The 20,190-nt window shown below is 41.5% G+C and overlaps 1 protein-coding gene across 1 annotated transcript in view; it reads right to left on the bottom strand.

Moving 5' to 3' along the window:
* Window positions 1-9,688: 9,688 nt before the first annotated feature.
* The window catches only part of LOC142760578 (calpain-13-like), a 43,787-nt gene continuing 33,285 nt past the window's right edge, over window positions 9,689-20,190 (bottom strand). Inside the window, exons 15-23 of the mRNA XM_075863767.1 lie at window positions 19,899-19,926; window positions 18,173-18,223; window positions 17,655-17,712; window positions 16,293-16,360; window positions 15,508-15,576; window positions 14,306-14,384; window positions 13,019-13,135; window positions 12,365-12,420; window positions 9,689-10,489 (exon numbers count right to left, since the gene is read on the bottom strand). Coding sequence (XP_075719882.1) covers window positions 10,469-10,489; window positions 12,365-12,420; window positions 13,019-13,135; window positions 14,306-14,384; window positions 15,508-15,576; window positions 16,293-16,360; window positions 17,655-17,712; window positions 18,173-18,223; window positions 19,899-19,926 — 547 coding nt within the window. The 3' untranslated portion in view covers window positions 9,689-10,468. The remainder of the gene's footprint in view (window positions 10,490-12,364; window positions 12,421-13,018; window positions 13,136-14,305; window positions 14,385-15,507; window positions 15,577-16,292; window positions 16,361-17,654; window positions 17,713-18,172; window positions 18,224-19,898; window positions 19,927-20,190) is intronic.

The following is a 20,190-nucleotide window of genomic DNA, read 5'->3' as shown; positions in this document are numbered from 1 at the left end:
ATCTTTCAGCCAGTTCCAGCACTGAAGCTCCCTCCAGTGGTCAAAGTGCAGTACTACATGCTGAAACTCCCTCTAGTGGTCAGCTTGTGGTGCTACATGACAGAGCTCCTATTTAGAAAACTCCCTCTGGCGTTACATGATTGGCTTGCACTGCCTTTATAAGCCTCTTTCCGAGCACCGACGGGTGCCAGAGTATTAGGTCCCATCCTGACTCCGGCATTCTGGTTCCAGGACCTGTGATTGACTCTTCATCTACCTGACCGTGGCTAGGGACTCTGTCTCTGTACCTCTGCCTGTGACCCTGACCTCGACTTCATTTGACTATTCTCTTTGATCTCAATTTTGCAATGCCTCCTCATACTGTCATCAGCCGGTCTCACACTAACGGTGTAGCTAGCGGACCGCAACCTGCAGGTCTCCAGCAGCTAAGTCTATAGCGCCTTGTGGTGGTCCCTGGTAAACCAGACTGGGGGACTTGTTAGAGTCCACGCCTTGACACTGCCAGTGCTAACCCTAAATTGATGAAAAGGAATCCCACAGGTAAGTAGCTGGGTTAATGTAGTTAGGGGCAGTAGAAAGGGGTCAAAGACAAGGAAGGCCGATCCGGTTTCTGACATTCCAGGCAAAATTGCCAAGTTGGGTGATGATGCGAGGGTGTCAGTCTCAGAAATGGCAGCCCTAGTGGATACTGATCTCCCTAACAGCCGGGAGAATAGCCCATCTAGTAGTCGGCGGGATGGTAATGCAGGTAAGCCAAGACAATTGATAGTCGTAGGGGATTCTATAATCAGGAAGACGGATAGAATTATTTGTTGCCAAGACCACCTCAACCGAATGGTTTGCTGTCTCCCTGGTGCCAGGGTTCGGCATGTGGTGGAACGGGTGGACAAATTGCTGGGAGGGGCTGGTGATGATCCAGCTGTCGTGGTCCATGTCGGTACCAACGACAGAATAAATGGTAGGTGGAGGAGCCTTAAGAATAATTTTAAAGAACTAGGCTACAAGCTGAAGGGAAGGACCTCCAAGGTTGTATTCTCAGGAATACTGCCTGTGCCATGCGCATCACAGGAAAGACAGCGGGAGCTCAGGGAGTTAAATGCATGGCTGAAGTCTTGGTGTAGAGGAGAAGGATTTGGGTTCCTAGAGCACTGGGCTGACTTTTCATTGGGGTACAAACTGTATTCTGCAGATGATTTGCACCTAAATGGAAGGGGGTCCGCTGTGCTGGGGGAGAGAATTCTAGCTGGGGTGGCGGAGTATTTAAACTAGGGCTGAGGAGGGAGGTCAATGTAGAAAAAAAAGGGGTAGCCAGGTTAGAGAGGGGTCAGACTATATTGGTGGGGGGAGAAACAGAATGTGGGGAGAGGACTAGACAACAAGATAAGGAGATCCTTTCGTTACAAAACATCAGTGTAAATAAAAAGGACCGATTAATGTCAAATCACATTTCCGATAATAAAAGTGAAAAACTGACAGGCAAGTTAAAGTGTATGTTCACAAATGCCAGAAGTCTAGCAAGCAAAATGGGGGAGCTGGAGGCCTTGATACTGGAAGAAAATATAGATATAGTTGGTGTTGCTGAAACATGGCTGGACTCTTCACATGACTGGGCTGTAAATCTACAGGGTTTTACACTGTTTCGTAAAGACAGGACAAATAGGAAAGGTGGTGGTGTATGTCTGTATGTGAGAAGTGATATGAAGGCGAGTGTGAAAGAGACAATAGTGGGTGAATACTGTGAGGAGGTTGAAACCTTGTGGGTGGAACTAGAAAGGGAGGTAAACACTGAAAAAATTACTTTTGGTGTAATCTATAGACCCCCCAATATAACTGAGGAGATGGAAGTTCAGATATATAAACAGATGGAGCGGGCTGCACAGGCGGGTACTGTAGTGATAATGGGAGATTTTAATTTCCGGGATATTAATTGGTGTCATGGTTCGGCTTCAACTGCAAAGGGGAGACATTTCCTCAACCTGTTGCAGGAAAATTTTATGGGCCAGTTTGTGGAAGACCCGACTAGAGGTGAAGCTCTGTTGGATCTGGTCATTTCTAATAATGCAGAGCTTGTTGGGAATGTCAATGTTCGTGAAAACCTCGGTAACAGTGATCACAATATAGTTACATTTTACCTATACTGTAAAAAACAAACGCAGGCTGGGAGGGCAAAAACATTTAATTTTAAGAAAGTCAATTTCCCCAGGATGAGGGCGGCAATTCAGGATATGGACTGGGAAGAACTAATGTCAAATAATGGAACAAATGATAAATGGGAGATTTTCAAATCTACTTTGAGTTATTATAGTGCAAAATTTATTCCTACAGGTAATAAGTATAAACGACTCAAATTAAACCCCACATGGCTTACACCTTCTGTGAAAGGGGCAATACATGACAAAAAAAGGGCATTTAAAAAATACAAATCTGAGGGTACATCTGCAGCCTTTGTAAAATATAAAGAGCTTAATAAAATCTGTAAAAATGTAATAAAATTAGCAAAAATACAAAATGAAAGGCAGGTGGCCAAGGATAGTAAAACAAATCCTAAAAAATTCTTCAAGCATATAAATGCAAAAAAGCCAAGGTCTGAACATGTAGGACCCCTAGATAATGGTAATGGGGAGTTGATCACAGGGGATCAAGAGAAGGCAGAGTTACTAAATGGGTTCTTTAGCTCTGTATATACAACTGAAGAAAGAGCAGCTGATGTAGCCGGTGCCAGTGCTGTTAATATATCGGTTGATATACTGAATTGGATGAATGTAGAGATGGTCCAAGCTAAATTAAATAAAATAAATGTGCACAAGGCCCCGGGACCAGATGGGTTACACCCTAGAATTCTTAAAGAGCTTAGTTCAGTTATTTCTGTCCCCCTTTTCATAATATTCAGAGAATCTCTAGGTCTTCCCCGGGTAATTATAGACCAGTAAGCTTAACATCCATCGTGGGGAAAATGTTTGAGGGGCTATTGAGGGACTATATACAGGATTATGTGACAATAAATAGCATTATAAGTGACAGCCAGCACGGTTTTACTAAGGACAGAAGTTGTCAAACCAACCTAATCTGTTTTTATGAAGAGGTGAGCAGAAGTCTAGACAGAGGGGCCGCTGTGGATTTAGTGTTTATATGAGAGGTGAGCAGAAGTCTAGACAGAGGGGCTGCTGTGGATATAGTGTTTATATGAGAGGTGAGCAGAAGTCTAGACAGAGGGGCCGCTGTGGATTTAGTGTTTTTGGACTTTGCAAAGGCATTTGACACTGTCCCCCATAGACGCCTAATGGGTAAATTAAGGACTATAGGTTTAGAAAATATAGTTTGTAATTGGATTGAGAATTGGCTCAAGGACCGTATCCAGAGAGTTGTGGTCAATGATTCCTACTCTGAATGGTCCCCGGTAATAAGTGGTGTACCCCAGGGTTCAGTGCTGGGACCCCTATTATTCAACTTATTTATTAATGATATAGAGGATGGGATTAATAGCACTATTTCTATTTTTGCAGATGACACCAAGCTATGTAATATAGTTCAGACTATGGAAGATGTTCATGAATTACAGGCAGATTTAAACAAACTAAGTGTTTGGGCGTCCACTTGGCAAATGAAGTTTAATGTAGATAAATGTAAAGTTATGCATCTGGGTACCAACAACCTGCATGCATCATATGTCCTAGGGGGAGCTACACTGGCGGATTCACTTGTTGAGAAGGATCTGGGTGTACTTGTAAATCATAAACTCAATAACAGCATGCAGTGTCAATCAGCTGCTTCAAAGGCCAGCAGGATATTGTCGTGTATTATATAGGCCTGGACTCGCGGGACAGGGATGTAATATTACCACTTTACAAAGCATTAGTGAGGCCTCATCTAGAATATGCAGTTCAGTTCTGGGCTCCAGTTCATAGAAAGGATGCCCTGGAGTTGGAAAAAATACAAAGAAGAGCAACGAAGCTAATAAGGGGCATGGAGAATTTAAGTTATGAGGAAAGATTGAAAGAATTAAACCTATTTAGCCTTGAAAAAAGACGACTAAGGGGGGACATGATTAACTTATATAAATATATTAATGGCACATACAAAAAATATGGTGAAATCCTGTTCCTTGTAAAACCCCCTCAAAAAACAAGGGGGCACTCCCTCCGTCTGGAGAAAAAAAGGTTCAAGCTGCAGAGGCGACAAGGCTTCTTTACAGTAAGAACGGTGAATTTATGGAATAGCCTACCGCAGGAGCTGGTCACAGCAGGGACAGTAGACACCGCAGGAGCTGGTCACAGCAGGGACAGTAGATGGCTTTAAAAAAGGGTTAGATAATTTCCTAGAACAAAAAAATATTAGCTCCTATGTGTAGAAATTTTTCCTTCCCTTTTCCCTTCCCTTGGTTGAACTTGATGGACATGTGTCTTTTTTCAGCCGTACTAACTATGTAACTATGTAACTATGTAACTAATATGTCCTACCAGGTTCATGACCGACTTGGTGCCAGAATGGCCCGCCGCATCCAGAGGTGGCTGCGCATGTGTCTCCAGAGTAACACTTTATGCAAATCATTATGGAGATTTTATGGAGATTTTAGGGTGCGTAGTCTAAGAATTTCTGCATTACCTCACATTAGGTATGGGTGAGGGTGGAGGGTGCAGGTGGAGGGTGGAGGGTGACGGTGGGGATAAATCTTGGGCCACTTTTTCACATTTTGATTAATTATTCTTCTGCTTTTCATTCTCACTTCTTCCTGGTACACGTTGATTCATATGCAGGATTTATCTATAGACGCTGTTGTTTACTCTGTTTTAGGCCGTTTATTATGGCAGTGACTCAAAGAAAATATTTGCCATCATAAATGGATTAGAAGTTGAGTCCATTTCAACCAGAGATTACTGGATGTGGGCAGAGGCACGTTTAGTAAATAATTAAAAGCCATATACGTTTTTTTTCCCATAACAAGCCCTTTTTTCTGTAATAATATAGGGTTAAATGGGACTATTGATTTATGAATTCGACCACATTGCCCTTCACTTATCTACCATGGGTCATGTGAAGAGGTGGGGACGCCCAGGACCTTGTATCTCTATTATCTCATTTACACTAAGAAATATTTATGTGATTTTTCTCCATCATTGATTATAACTGAGGCTGGGAGGAGACCTGGCGCAAGATATGAGCCCTTGAAGCATTTTATTCTCAGTTATATTCTTACGGGTGACAATATGGGACCGACAATGGTGGCCTTATTGGTTGTCAATCACCATGGTTTATGTGAGCAACAGTTATATTGGGCCCCCTGCCTAACCCGCACTTGGCTTGACCACCATATAGCTTTTTTACCCACATTGTTATACCCCCTGCAGCCCAAGACCAGTTGGCCCTTGCATCTGCCCATGTTGGTCCAGTTCTGATGATGGCCCTACAAACACTTTTGACCAGGGTAACTCAAGAACCCCAATTTTCTACTGAGTTTTTGATATATGGGGAGTTAAAGATAGGGGTCCCTGAGCCATCCTGCAAAAGGTGATTGACAACCAATAGCACCCCCATTGCAGCTGCCTCGTTATTCAGTGATTAACAATTTGTACTACAGGAGTCTGACAACCCCTGGGGGAGACATTATAGCGTCCATATTGATAGTCATCCAGTTTCCCCTGAAAGAGAAACAAGTGAGAAAAAATAGGGCACTTTTTAATTGCTTTGATATGTATATAAAGATACAGTCCAGCTGGGGCGTCAGGAGCAGGGCCGGCTCCAGGTTTATGTGGGCCCTTGGGCGACACAGACTTAGTAGGCCCCTTTGTGAGTGAACTCACGGAGCCAGCTAAATGTCAGAAAACGTCACTTTGTGCCCCCATATAGACGTTAAGCCCTATTTATGCCCCCATATAGGAGTTAGACCCCCAGTTTGTACCCCCATAAATGTAGTGCCCTCTGTAGATGCCACAAAGCTCCCCTCCCAGGTAGTGCCACACAGTCCCCCCTCCCAGCTAGTGCCACACAGCCCACCTCCCAGCTAGTGCCACACAGCCCCCCCTTCCTGTTAGTGCCACACAGCCCCCCTCCCTGGAAGTGCCACACAGCCCCCCTCCCTGGTAGTGCCACACAGCCCCCATCCCTGGTAGTGCCACACAGCCCCCCTCCCTGGTAGTGCCACACGGCCCCCATCCCTGGTAGAGCCACACGGCCCCCCTCCATATTGCCACACAGCCCCCCCTCCCTGTAGGTAGGGCCTTTGGGGCTCCCTCTAGGAGTGCAATCCCCAGCTAGAGCATTGCCGATGCTCTGGCTGGGGATTCCGCTTCAGGAGTAGCCCCTGAGGTCACTGTCCATATATGGACAGTGATGTCAGGAGGAGAGGAGTCCCAGACAGAGTGCTAGTAGTGCTTTGCTCCGGTACTCCAGCTCTAGGGTATATATGGATAGTGATGTCAGGGGTAACCCCAGAGCCAAAGTCCCGGGCAGCTACTAGCACTCTGCCTGGGAGTCTGTAGCGTAGTAAATTGCAGAGCTGGGATATACATCCCTACTCTGCCATATCGTTAGGACGCATATACTATTGAATGTGGCGTCGCTCTACTGCTGTAGCAGCAATAGCGGCTGCTAGTGGGGCCACTGGGCGTGGGGGGAGGGGCCCGTGATGGCAGGTGGCACGGGCCCCTCATGCCGCGGGCCCTGTGGCAGCCGCTATAGCTGCTACAGCGGTAGTTACGCAGCCTCCTAGACAGAGGCTCCCTCTAGAAGCAGAATCCCCGACCAGACTCTGGATGGGGATTCCACTCCTGGAGGAGCCATGACGGCAGCGTCAGCACCCGGTGGCCGAGTGGGCCCCCCCCCCAAGGGTAGTGGTTCGCCAGGTGCTGATGCCAGCCCTGGTCAGCGCCACATGTGTATCACGACGGGATGAGGCTATAACGATGGCTCCCGCCCATAGCCAAATCATTGTTCTGTATCCATATATATGGAAGACAAACTGAAGGAACATGTGGGCTGTATGTAAATAATAAGAATTGCAAAACATTGTAAATATTCACCAATTAAAGTCACAAACGTAACTCAGATCTTGTGGAAATCCTTCCCAGAAGAGCGGAGGCCGGTTTAGCCACAAAAGGGGAACAACTCCATATTAACGCCAATGGTTTTACAATGGGATGTCCAACAAGGTCATATAGGTGTGATTGTCGGGGGTCCACATAAGGTACCCCACACAGATAACTGTACTAACTTTTATATAACTACATATCGTAACTTTTTTTTACTTAAAAAAAATATCTAAAAATAACTAAATGAAAATAATTCCCTTTCATAAATAAATATGGGCCATTTTAGTGGCTGCAATACAATGGCTGTATGGCTACAGGTATGGCCCCGGTGGCTACACTGGTCACCCAAGGAACCAGGAATCAGCTACTGCCAGCATGGACTAGTCATTTCCTACTTATCTGCTACGGGACTATATTTGTCTCATGCCAGATTAGCAGTTTTGTGGGCCAATGGGCACCATATTAAAGGGGTTGTAATAGATTTTTTTTTTAAAAGCTTGTTTTAATTACAAAAACAGTGCCGTTATTGTCCATGGGTTGTGTCTGGCTTCCAGTTAAATGGGTGTGAGCTGCAGTAACATACAGACGAGCCACTGATTCTGTGCAAACAATGAAGAAGGCATGAGGGTATATAAAAGGGGGCTGAGGGGGCCCCTAAGCCCTCTACCACATAAGAATACGCCTGTTATAAATCAGAAGTCCCCAACCTTTTTTGCACCAAGGACCACTTTCATGCAAGACAATTTTTCCACGGACCGGGTGGGGGGTGGGTTCGCTCAGAAATCGACATGCAGTGAATGCAGAGTTTTATTCCGCAGCAACTCAGTTGTATTTGTGTAAACGCTGCTTATTTGCTGCGGGTATTTTGCAAAAACGCAACTCAGAAAAAAAAAATTCTTATACCTACCCACGAGTCTGTGTTTCTTCCTCCAGGCCGGCCTCCTGGGATGACGTTTCATCCCATGTGACCGCCGATGCAGCCAATCACAGACTGCAGCGGTCTCCTAGGATGAAACGTTATTCCAGGAGGACGGTCTGCTAGCAGGCCGGCTAAATGCTGCAGTTTTCTGCAGCGGAAATTCCGGGCGAAAAACTGCACCACAGTTTGGTGCGGTTTTTCACCCAGAATTCCCTGCTGCCACCTGGGCAGATACCGGATATTGCGGTCGGGTACCAAATGTTCCATAGCCCGATATTGGTCTGCGGCCCGGTGGTTGGGGGACCACTGTTATAATTGGTAAATGGTAGGTGGGGGCCCTATAATCTGGATTTGGGCCCAAGAGCTTAAAGTTACACCTCCTTCATTCTACTGATCTGCAGGGGTTTACAGGGGGTTGGACCCAACCATTCAACCATTGTAAGATTATAACTTTTTGGGCTGTTTTCCACTTGCAGATGATTGGCTGCTGGTAATTATACCTTTTGGGATCGTTTTTCACTTGCGGATCACTGGCTGCTGGTAATTATACCTTTTGGGATCGTTTTTCACTTGCGGATCACTGGCTGATGGTAATTATAACTTTTGGGGTAATTTTCTACTTGCAGATGATTGGCTGCTAGTAATTATACCTTTTGGGATCGTTTTCCACTTGCGGATCACTGGCTGATGGTAATTATAACTTTTGTGGCAGTTTTCCATTTGCGGATGATTGGCTGCTGGTGGTAATTATAACTTTCTAAGTTGTTTCCAAAATAACCAATTATACAAGATTTCTAAGATAAGACCTGTGTGCAAGTTCTACATGGCGTGGGGATGGGTCGTTACAATCATTTTCTCCAAACCTCAACGTCTTACTTATTTATTCATATATAATCAAAATTCAAATCAGTTCCTTTACAAATTTGAAAATGATTAATTCATTATATTGAATCTTTATAATACACCCAATATTCCGAGTAGACAACATAAGACATAAATCACTTGTACGTGAATGTTTTTACTAATAAAGATTATTTAAAATTCTCCCGGAGTATAGTTTATGCTTATGGGAGAACCGCTCGTCATAGGAAAGTCCCTACGATGCTGTAGTGAACGGATAACCCTGTAATAAAAGGCCGGGCCAAGTTTGCAAGAACTGGAGTGCTCTTTCTTAGCAGCTCTTATAGGGTGGTCCTGATTGGGGGTACCCCTCTATGGCCTCCATATGTCACACTGCCCAGGTCACAGACCCGTCACGGGCTTTGTCAGAAGTCCTGTCAAATTTGACAGGAAGAATGGCACTCCATTGACACAACGACGGTACCCAACGGACCCCATTGTAAGTCAATGGGTTCTATGGGGAGCTGTGGTATCCATCGTGCGAGGATCCAGGAGTCTTACATGGAAAAGGGTAGTCCTGATGAGACAACCCCTTTAATCCATGTTGGATCTCCAGTTAGCCCAGGTTCTATCATCATAATGGGCCAGCCACAGCAGAGTCCGATAGAGGACAACCCAATCAAAACTTCACTTCTTGGTGGGTTTTTTCACATCTTTGAATTATTTCACAGATAACCTTTTAATCCTAAATTGAACTTTTGGCCCCTGTGTCTGTAACAGCAGAATTTAGGATAAAATTATAGGAGGACATGGATGTGTGCTCTATATTCAAAGGGTGGACCCTCAGAGTCATTTCATCCCCCAAGGTATCCTAATCCAACAAGAGATAATATGGACGTCCAGTCATAACCACTTTTGTATTATATGCTTCAGCTATGCCCTCCATACTCTATAGGGGGATCAAAAAATTCAGGAAACGCTATCGTCTGGCCTAGAGCATACATAAAGGAAAGGGGGAGCCACTGCAAAGATCAAAATGGTGCCCGTTTCTTGGACTTTTTTTATGGCACCACCTACTTCGACACAGGGGCCATGACTTGCTCATCCCCTCTTGATGTCCCCTCTTGGGAAGGAGGGTGTTGTTTATCTCCTTGGTGTTTGTAGACAAGCTAGAAAGACACAAGGCTCAAAGCACCCATGAAGAAAGTGATGGGGTGGACTGAAGGTGGACAACCAGTCTTCACTTTTTTGAAGGTCGAGGAACATCAGTGATGGCCATGAGTTGTTACGGGCCAGTCATGTGTAAAGAGTCCGACTTCAGTGATCTCAAAGGGCATTAAGAGTCTCATATGTTGTTGGTGGCCCAAAGACTTGTGATCCATAGGCAGTAATTTAGGAGGACCTAGGAGATGATGATCCAAATCAATCTCGACGATTTCAGAGCACAGATGCCATGAGAAGTCCAAGACGGGATTATTTAATGACTCCTATGAAATAGTTATAAAGAGAGAATAAAAACAGAGTCTCTTTTTGAAAGGTAATAACGGGATGTTCCAGTGATCCAGAAAATGAAGGATCCTTGTACTTCGGGAAAGTGATGCTAAATCCCACCGATCAGGAAACCGACCATCTTCATCCACTCTTTGTACAGTTAGAAGTGTCCATAACGTTTTGGGAATTGATTCTACATCATAAGTTGTATCCACTGTAAATAATAATAAAAAAGGATTGTATTATCGATATTTTTAGGGGGGAGATGATGGTTGAGGAGCGTTGGAATAAAAATGTACCAAATAGACTAAGCTTTGAATTTGTTATAATTAATACAAATAAAAATAATAATATAAATATAAAAAATTATAACATATTATATAATTATAAATTAATAAAATATGATTATTATTTTTTATTATTCTTATCAGTATGTATTGTGCATTGTTATTTTTTTGGGGGGTTACATTTTACATTCTTACCAATTTAGCAAATAGACAGTAAGTTTCAGATTTTTAATGAATATAATAATAATATCAATAATAATAATAAAAAAAATAATAATAAAAAAATAAAGAATAAAAATAATAATAATAAATAAGAATAAACTAATACTTAGATTATGGCTGCGCAGTGACACAGCATCGCCCGGGAGTCGCGGCATAATCTGTCATTACCACGTGCCTCCTCTATATGTCTCTAGGAGAGAAGTCATGTGACATGGTAGAAATTCTTGCGATTTTCGCAATTTTGCCCACGCTTTTTTCCCACTGAGTTCACTTCCAAACGTGGTAATGCCACCATCTTATCACCACTCATGGGTGACCTCATGTCACACTGGAGCCCCAGCTTAATAATAATAATAATAATAATAATAATAATAATAATAATAATAATAATAATAATTAATAATAATAATAAAGATAATAATAATAATAATAATAATAATAATGATAATAACGTTGCTGGACATAATAAGGTAGTTCTGGGGATTGAAAAAAACCAGCAATTCCGCCATTGTTTTTGGTATCTGTTTTACGGGGTTCACTGTGTGGTATAAATGATATTCTGCAGGTCAGTCCTGTCAAAGATATTTTAAAGGGGTTGTCCCACAAAACACATGTATCCCCTATCCACAGGGTTGGTGTGATCGCTGCGGGTCCGACCACTGGGACCCCCAGCGATAAGGAGAATGGGGGACCGAAAGTCCCCCGAAGTGCTCCATGAGAAGCCTGGGACTTCCGGGGTCTGTGTCCGGCAGCTCCATAGAAATTAATGGAGTGCCCGTCGTGCTTGTGCGCATGCGTGACTGGCGCTCCATTCATGTTTATGGAGCTGCCGGACACAGACCCCGGAAGTCCCAGGCTTCTCATTGAGCACTTCGGGGGACTTTTGATCCCCTGTTCTCCTTATTGCTGGGGGTCCCAGCAGTCGGACCCCCAGCGATCACACATGTATCCCCTATCTTGTGTTTTTCATGTACTTGCAAACACTTTTTTTTTTTCAATAGTTTTCTTTTTTAAGCGTTTTTTGCCCGTGGCGCAGAATAACTGGGATCGGCAGGTGTCCGCTGTATACAACATCTGCCACCTGCTGCCGATGACGCGGACTCGGCGCCTGTGTACATTTACGGAGCTGTGCAGGCAGTACATCCCACCAGCACGTAAATCTACATTGCGCTGCGGAAAGGGGTTAATAATAATATTAGAATATTTCATTTGTTTATTATTTTATTTACTTTTGGAGATAATTAAATCTTAATTAAAAATCTGCAATTCTAAAGTGAAACCAAGAAATGTCGTATTCCGTGCGGGGGAGGGCTTTTACCTTGGTCCTACACCGATTCCCATATTAAAGGGGCCCCGGCCTCTCTATAGGGCCCACAACTCTCCAGGCAAAGTGACAGAAATCTCCTCCGCAGTTCTTGAGCTTTAGGGTAACATCTGTGTTCTCTAGAGAGCTGTAGGTCCGTCAGATTGGGACTCGCGGGGACCCCAACTCACATGTCCCCTTTAGTTTGTCTTGTCCTGTTTTATTACACGCCATGAATATGTCCATTCTGTAAACGATTTCGACCCTAAGAACTCACCTTCTCGTAATTAATGTACGCTCCTTTACCATCAGATGACAGAGTGTAAAACGTTTCTGAAATGATGGAAGAGAAACAGTTAAATGGTTATTCCCACCTACCCCCACCGATCCTGAGAACGAGGGGCCGCGGCGCTGACTCCCTGCCGCTCTGCATACTGTGTTATTATTGAGTTCAATGTATCAGGCTGATGCAAAACACATGCAAATGTAAACCTATATATATATGACTGGATACAGCTCGCATGGACTTCCAATTAAAAAAAATTTAAAAACGACAATTGACTGTATATGGTTTTTTTTTTCGTTTCCGGTTGCTTACCTTTCTATACTATAAAAAATAACAAAAGCAGAATCCATACAAAAAGCAAAAAAAAGCCCCTTAGACGCCTATAGATACAGTATAGTATACGTCCTTTACTGCCACTAGAGTGAGCTCACTGCATACTAAAGTTCACACCTTAATAATAGACCCGTATGTAGTGAGCTCCCCCTAGTGGCGACATTTTATTTATATATTTTCATTAAACTTTAGGTTTTCTCCTCAACTTCTCAGACTGCATTGAAGTCACAGCGGATTAGCATCTGCTTATTTTTTCACTATCTTAGAAGCGGCTGGTATATAATCGTCATACGATAATGTTTCAGAACTTACTTAGAACGCTCTTCAGTCGCACGGCACAGATCAGGTAGTCAACAAAGCTCAATTTCCCTTCAGCGTCTGAATATCGAGCAAAAAGTTGATTGAGAACTTCACTGCGGACATTAAGTCCTAGATAATAAAAAAAAACAAAAAAACAAATAAATATTTAAATACCCATCAGTGACAGGGAAGCAGCCATATTGTAATGATAGTGATGCGGTTTACTTTACGGGCATTTGCAACTTGGCAGAAATGGCGCAAATGACTCAATATTGATGTCATGGACTGACACATGTTTATAATAAATTTGGTGCAAATTTTGGCTACGCCCATTTATGTAGCGTTAAACAACTGGGGCACATGAGATATAGGGGCACATGAGATATAGGGGCACATGAGATATAGGGGCACATGAGATATAGGGGCACATGAGATATAGGGGCACATGAGATATAGGGGCACACGGACAGGATGAACGCCGCACACAAGAAAATTCAATTTAAAGGGAAGGTTCGTCTTTCAACATGTCACTGAGGAGATTGATGTCATCGGTGGGCGTCCATGTGCCGTCCAATTTAAGTGAATAGGAGATTCTAACCAGGGCTGCATCACCTGTCACTACACAAGGGGGCGCCACTGAGCCTGATCACTACTGATCTTACACATGGTGCCCAGACTTTTGGAAAGGCTGCTGCACAAGAAGTAGCTGAATTCCCCGGTTTATTGATTTGGCGTTGTTATTTGGGCACTGTGTGGCGGTGATAATCAGGCGCTGTATGGTGTGGTCATTTGTACACTGTATGATTGTGTTATTTGGGCACTATATGGTAAACCATAAGGGGGGCATCTATAGGAGGTAGCGCACAGCATCCTACCTAAGGCCAACCGGTCCTTGACAGACATGTAGATCCGAAGACCCCTAAGTCAGAAGACTAAGGGGCACGACACTAAGAAGAGCATCACAGCAGTTGCCCGTATCAGCCTAAACAAATCTGTGCAGAATGGAGAGGCAGTGTATTTTAGGATTTAAAGGAACACTCCAGTCAAAGCTAATACCTAGTACAGTGTCTGAGGGGGCGGAGCATGACACAGGGATTCTCTCTTTGGTGTCCTTTGAATCCCACTGTTATTCTCCACCCCTCTGACGCTGCCTATATATCAGCAGTGGCCGGAGTGTTCCTTTAATGGTAGAAGGTTTCATACAGATATTTGGCAATGAAGTTTATTGTAGATGGTTCTACCGAACAGAAAAGAAATCCTTCAATCTGGAATATTTATTCCCACAAATTGACACTGCACCTGCTTGACTTGTTATGTGGCGAAATTCTGTCAAATTGAGGTATCCACAGCGATTGACATCTAGTTTAGCGAAAAGATCCTTAAAGGGAAACATACTTAATAAATTAGTATCTCTGAGAACAACATAATAAAATATTTACACAAAAGTGAGATATGGACAGAGGCATCATGGGTAAAATTTCCACTTGTGTATTGATGCATATCCAGTATTATAATACTAATGCCAAAGGAAAGACATTACTGCACTGGCTTTTTCTGCCACCAGAGGGCGCACAATGTATACAAAAAAACTCATTGTACATTGACAGGATGAGGTGGAGATAATAATAACTTTATACCACTCTACCCCCAATGAATGCCATGGACATGATGATTATATATTACTGACATCAGGAACTGAATGTTGTATATACCACTGATCACCGGTTGTTAAGCCCTGTATATACCACTGACCACCATGGACCATGCCAGTGGTGGGTCTACCATAAAAGTTAGGATGTCATTTGTATTTACCACTGTTGGACCATATCATGTAGCAAAAAGATTGGCTAAGCCCAGAGCATAGTGAGATTTTCTTCCAAATGGTATTGCCCTAAAGCACCAATTCCCCGAACAAGCCACTTACATTTTACCATCACCCCCGTAGTGTATACCCTGGACCATGCATGGGCTGCTAGGAAATGGATATCAATATAGCACTAATAACCAGTGACCTCTGTATATACTACTGACCTCCATGGACCATGTACTGTATATATCACTAGCTACCAGATATGATATATATATATTGTACCACTCAATGTAATAAAACTCAAAATAGTTGAAAATCTTCTATTAGTCATTGTTGCAAAGTTTTGAAGGCAGGAGAGTGAATTTTTTTTGTCATGAGAAAATTGAGTAATTCATAATATTATTTCTACATATTTGTTTTTTTAAGAAAGCGCAGCCCTTTTTCCTTTCTCATAGAGTTAAATAATATAATTCTGACTTCCTGCAGCCACCACCAGGGGGAGCTTAGGAGCTGATGGAATACATTTGTCATTGCATTATATGGTAGTCGTATAGATCTGAAGCTAAACTGTGAATACTTCTTATTTTATAAACATTTTTACATAATTGACTGATTTTTAGGTTGTGATGTTCTATAATAGAAGGACATCAGATCTCTTTATCAGCAAGTCATGTCCTCGTTCTAGCATTACCTTATACTGGTTGATGTGTTTCCATAAGTAAACAAAGTTTCCTTGGTCGAGTTTTCCTCTTCTGGAAATCTGAACGTGTATGTAAGAAAAGAATAAACTTGGAAAATTCTGAGTATATAGAGGGGGGGTCCTTGGTTCAGGACCCTCATCTCTTGGCCAAAGTGGAGAGCGGTTACATAGAGCGTCTCTCTCTCCCTGGAATATCTGTCCTGTATTACACAGACAACACATTGATATGAATGGACACTGTGTAATGCTTCATATCTCCTGTGGTGGCGCTGCAGAGAAAATGAACACTTACTGGCAGGTTATCTCACAGATTACAGCCGATCACTGGGGGTTCCAGCAGGTGGAAACTTTGTGATCAAATTAATGTTAAGAAACCCTTCTTATACATAGGGATTGTCCAAAGCAGAACACACATCTAAGTACTCTCCAAAAAAGGGGTAACCGAGGCAGCCTTGATCTGGGGGTTCTGGAGATTTTGTGGGGGGGGGGTGTCTAAATCAACCACATGTTTTATAATACTGCTTAGGGCTTAAGCTTTGGACAAGCACAGCAGTCAGGGGGCAAATGGTACAAGGGTCAAGGCAACCTTTTTGTTTTCTAATAAATGTGATTGGTCAGAAAAACAATTCCTCCTAATAGTATAGTCCTAAAAAACTAAAGTATATACTGAAAAATAAAAAAGAATCCAGGCAGTAGAATTATATATTAAAAAAACATTGATAAATAAACACGTAACCCTGCCCTCTAGTAATAATAATACTAATAGTTTAGGATACATCCGCTGATGCCAGTATCTCCCGACTGCCATCAATAGTGAATTTTGCTCCATATGGATACGGATATTCTAGAAAAATATATAATTACATGAAAAACTGATATATAATCAATACATGTAATGTACTATTGTTTTTTTTTAAAGTCAACATAAAAATACACGGTTTATACAAAAAATGTAATTAAATAAACATTTTCTAGTTGTTGATAGTTGCATTAGTTGCCACCAGGGGGCCCAATGCTGCCCGAGTGCAGCAGCAATCAAACCTGGGAATCTGTCAGTAGAATGATCATTGTAATAAGGTGGACATAATATATACTGTATACAGATTTTTTTGTATTTTTTTGTATTTTATGGAATTTGAGTTGCTCTAAATGTAATGTTATTTCAGTAATGCGTGAGACGTATATACAAAATATGTGGCCTCTAACATAGATGTGGAATGTCCCACGATTCTAACTGTACATTATTGTTCTTTCTTAAACAATACAAAAGAACATTATAATAATAGAATCTATCTATCTATCTATCTATCTATCTATCTATCTATCTATCTATCTATCTATCTATCTATCTATCTATCTATCTATCTATCTATCTATCTATCTATCTATCTATCTATCTCATATCTATCTATCTATCTCATATCTATCTATCTATCTCATATCTATCTATCTATCTATCTATCTATCTATCTATCTATCTATCTATCTATCTATCTATCTATCTATCTATCTATCTATCTATCTATCTATCTATCTATCTCATATCTATCTATCTATCTATCTATCTATCTATCTATCTATCTATCTATCTATCTATCTATCTATCTATCTATCTATCTATCTATCTATCTATCTATCTATCTCATATCTATCTATCTATCTATCTATCTATCTATCTATCTATCTATCTATCTATCTATCTATCTATCTATCTATCTATCTATCTATCTATCTATCTATCTATCTATCTATCTATCTATCTATCTATCTATCTCATATCTATCTATCTATCTATCTATCTATCTCATATCTATCTATCTATCTATCTATCTATCTCATATCTATCTATCTATCTATCTATCTATCTATCTATCTATCTATCTATCTATCCATCTATCTATCTCATATCTATCTATCTATCATCTATCTATCTATCTATCTATCTATCTATCTATCTATCTATCTATCTATCTCATATCTATCTATCTATCTATCTATCTATCTATCTATCTATCTATCTATCTATCTATCTATCTATCTATCTATCTATCTATCTATCTATCTATCTATCTATCTATCTATCATTTTTTGTAACATTGCCTTCCAGGGCTCTGATCTCTAATTAATTTCACATTTACCTTTTATAACCAGGTCATTCAGAAGCCTTTCTAAGTCCCAGGCGTATAGTTTGGATCCCTGTCACAGAATAAGTCAGGAAATCAGAAACATCCGCTAATAGATCAGATTCTGCCTACACATTATTTTTTGAAACTGAATATATATTTTAACCGTGTGGAGAACCAATCAGGAGGATCCCACAATATCATAGATTTACTGCTCTACATATGATGCTTCACTAATACTCTATATGGCCAAACATATGGGGACATCCGAACATCGCACTGATATGAGATTATTGACCACCCCATTCCAAAACTATGGGAAATGACATGAAGTTGTGCCCCCATTTGTTACTATAACAGCCCCCACTTACTGGGAGACTTTCCAGAAGATTTTGGAACATTGGATTCATATCCATTAAAGTTATAGGAGACGGGAAAATGCTGCCCCTATATACCTGTGTCTATAGGTGGATGTAAACTTGATCGTCCTGAAATGATTTAAACCACAATTACAATGTGGGAATGAATTTTACCTTGGTGGCATAGAGTGTAAAGATACTTTCATGTACAGGAACGTTAGGTCCCTAAAAACAAAAATAAACCAAAGAAAAAAAAAGTCAAAAGTAGGCGAAAAAGAAAGCCGACATGAAGATACTGGATCCCCATGATCACATCCTTATCTTAATTCTTCCTCCATCTCAATATAATCTGCATATTTTGCTTTACTTAATTTGTATCAAGTTTTATACTCCAGTCTTATCCAGAGCTGCAATCACAATTCTGCCCATTGCTACCAGAAATCTGTCAACAACATCGTGATGACAGACACACCCATAGCAGTTAAGCTGCACTTGGCTGCATTTTAGTAAAGTTTTTTTCTAGATTGCTCTATTGTATAGAGCCTGTTGTAAAGACTTCCCAGAATGCAAGTCATCAGAGTATTAACCTTGCAGACACTGAACCAGCAGGGGGTGGTTGAAAAAATATACTACTGGATAATAAGAGATAACTATAAGAAAAGTTACTGAACATCTTATGTCTTGTCTTTGTTGTTGTGAATGTTGAGGGTTGAGCAGCTGAATTTTTTCCTGGACTACCATGGGCTTAGCTATAGGGGGTACCAGTTGTACCCAGGTCCTTGTGTCTGAGGGGGCAAATTGTCTGCCACATAGAAGACACTACTGTTATAAATGGCACATGGTAGTTAGCGGGTCCTGTTACAGATATTGCATTAGGGCGCAGGAGCTGTGAATTGCTTTTTGGGTAGAAAAAGATGGTTGACCCTGAGAGACATATGATGTTGGGTCATGTGATATTGAACTTGATGAGTAGATGGCGTGACCGCTAGAGATGAAACGATCTATTCAAACCGTTTCAGTCCAAAGACTAAGATTAAGGAAGGAATTAGTCAAGACCCACAACTCCAGACCAATTTACTATACCCATTCTCTCATTGGTTAAAAGAGACTGTAGCGGGTTCCCCTAATCTGTCTTCATTTCAGTCCCCACCTTTCACTACCAAGTGGTTTTTAGGTCCAGCATTTTGTGCTGATTCATTTTCTTATATAACTTTAAAGTGTTTTAAGAACTATATTTTCTGATACAAAGCTCCAAATCTCCTACATAGACATAGAGTTAAATAAAAAAAACTTTTGTCTTGTCTTGTAGCCACCACTAGGGGGAGCTTAAGAGCATACTGCATACTGATTATAGTATGCAGTAAACTCCTGAGCTCCCCCTAGTGGTGGCTGCAGAATTGTATCATGTAGCTCTATGTCTATGCAGATAAACAAATATATCTAGCAGCACCGGTGTATCGTGGGTGCAAATCCTCAGGAACAGACCACGCTCCAAACTTGATAATATTCAAAAAATAGGCAGCACTCCGCAGTACTGCGGAGTGCTGCCTATTTTTTTAATATTATCTATGTCTATGCAGGGGATTTGGAACTCTGTATCAGAAAAAGGAAACACCATCCCCTAGAAAGATATATTAAGATATTAACCAACAGAGTATTCTAGACCTATTTAGATCAAATTAAAATTGTGGTTGGGGGTGGACATATGAATTGTAATGCGACGCACGCATAAGCCAGACTTGAATCGGGAGAATATATTTTCTCATCGCTACTTGTTACTAATGGGTTCTATTGAATGTTACTGAATGATTTATTACTTCCTTAGAATATTAGATCAAAGTCTTATGAATGTGTCAGTAAGACGTTGTAATTACACGGCAATTAGTTCAGTCATACATACCTTAAGGCACTTTTGAGAAGCCATCGCACTAAAATAAAAAGATAGGAAATGTGTTATTCTTTATGGAGAGCTACAGAACAGACAGCAAACTTATAAGAAAAACGGCAAAATACGCATAGATTGCACCTGCCACTAGGGGGAGCTCACAGCATACAGCTGAACGGCTTATGCATACGACCCTATTAACGCTCCATACAACCTCCAACTTATACGGAGCAGCCTTTGGGCCATACTGTACCTTTATAGGCGTCCATATTCATATAGAAGCATATGGAGGTAATCTGGTGCTATA

Source organism: Rhinoderma darwinii, chromosome 4 (genome assembly GCF_050947455.1).
Source record: "Rhinoderma darwinii isolate aRhiDar2 chromosome 4, aRhiDar2.hap1, whole genome shotgun sequence".
NCBI lineage: Eukaryota > Metazoa > Chordata > Amphibia > Anura > Rhinodermatidae > Rhinoderma > Rhinoderma darwinii.
This window is presented reverse-complemented; position numbering and strand designations above follow the sequence as displayed.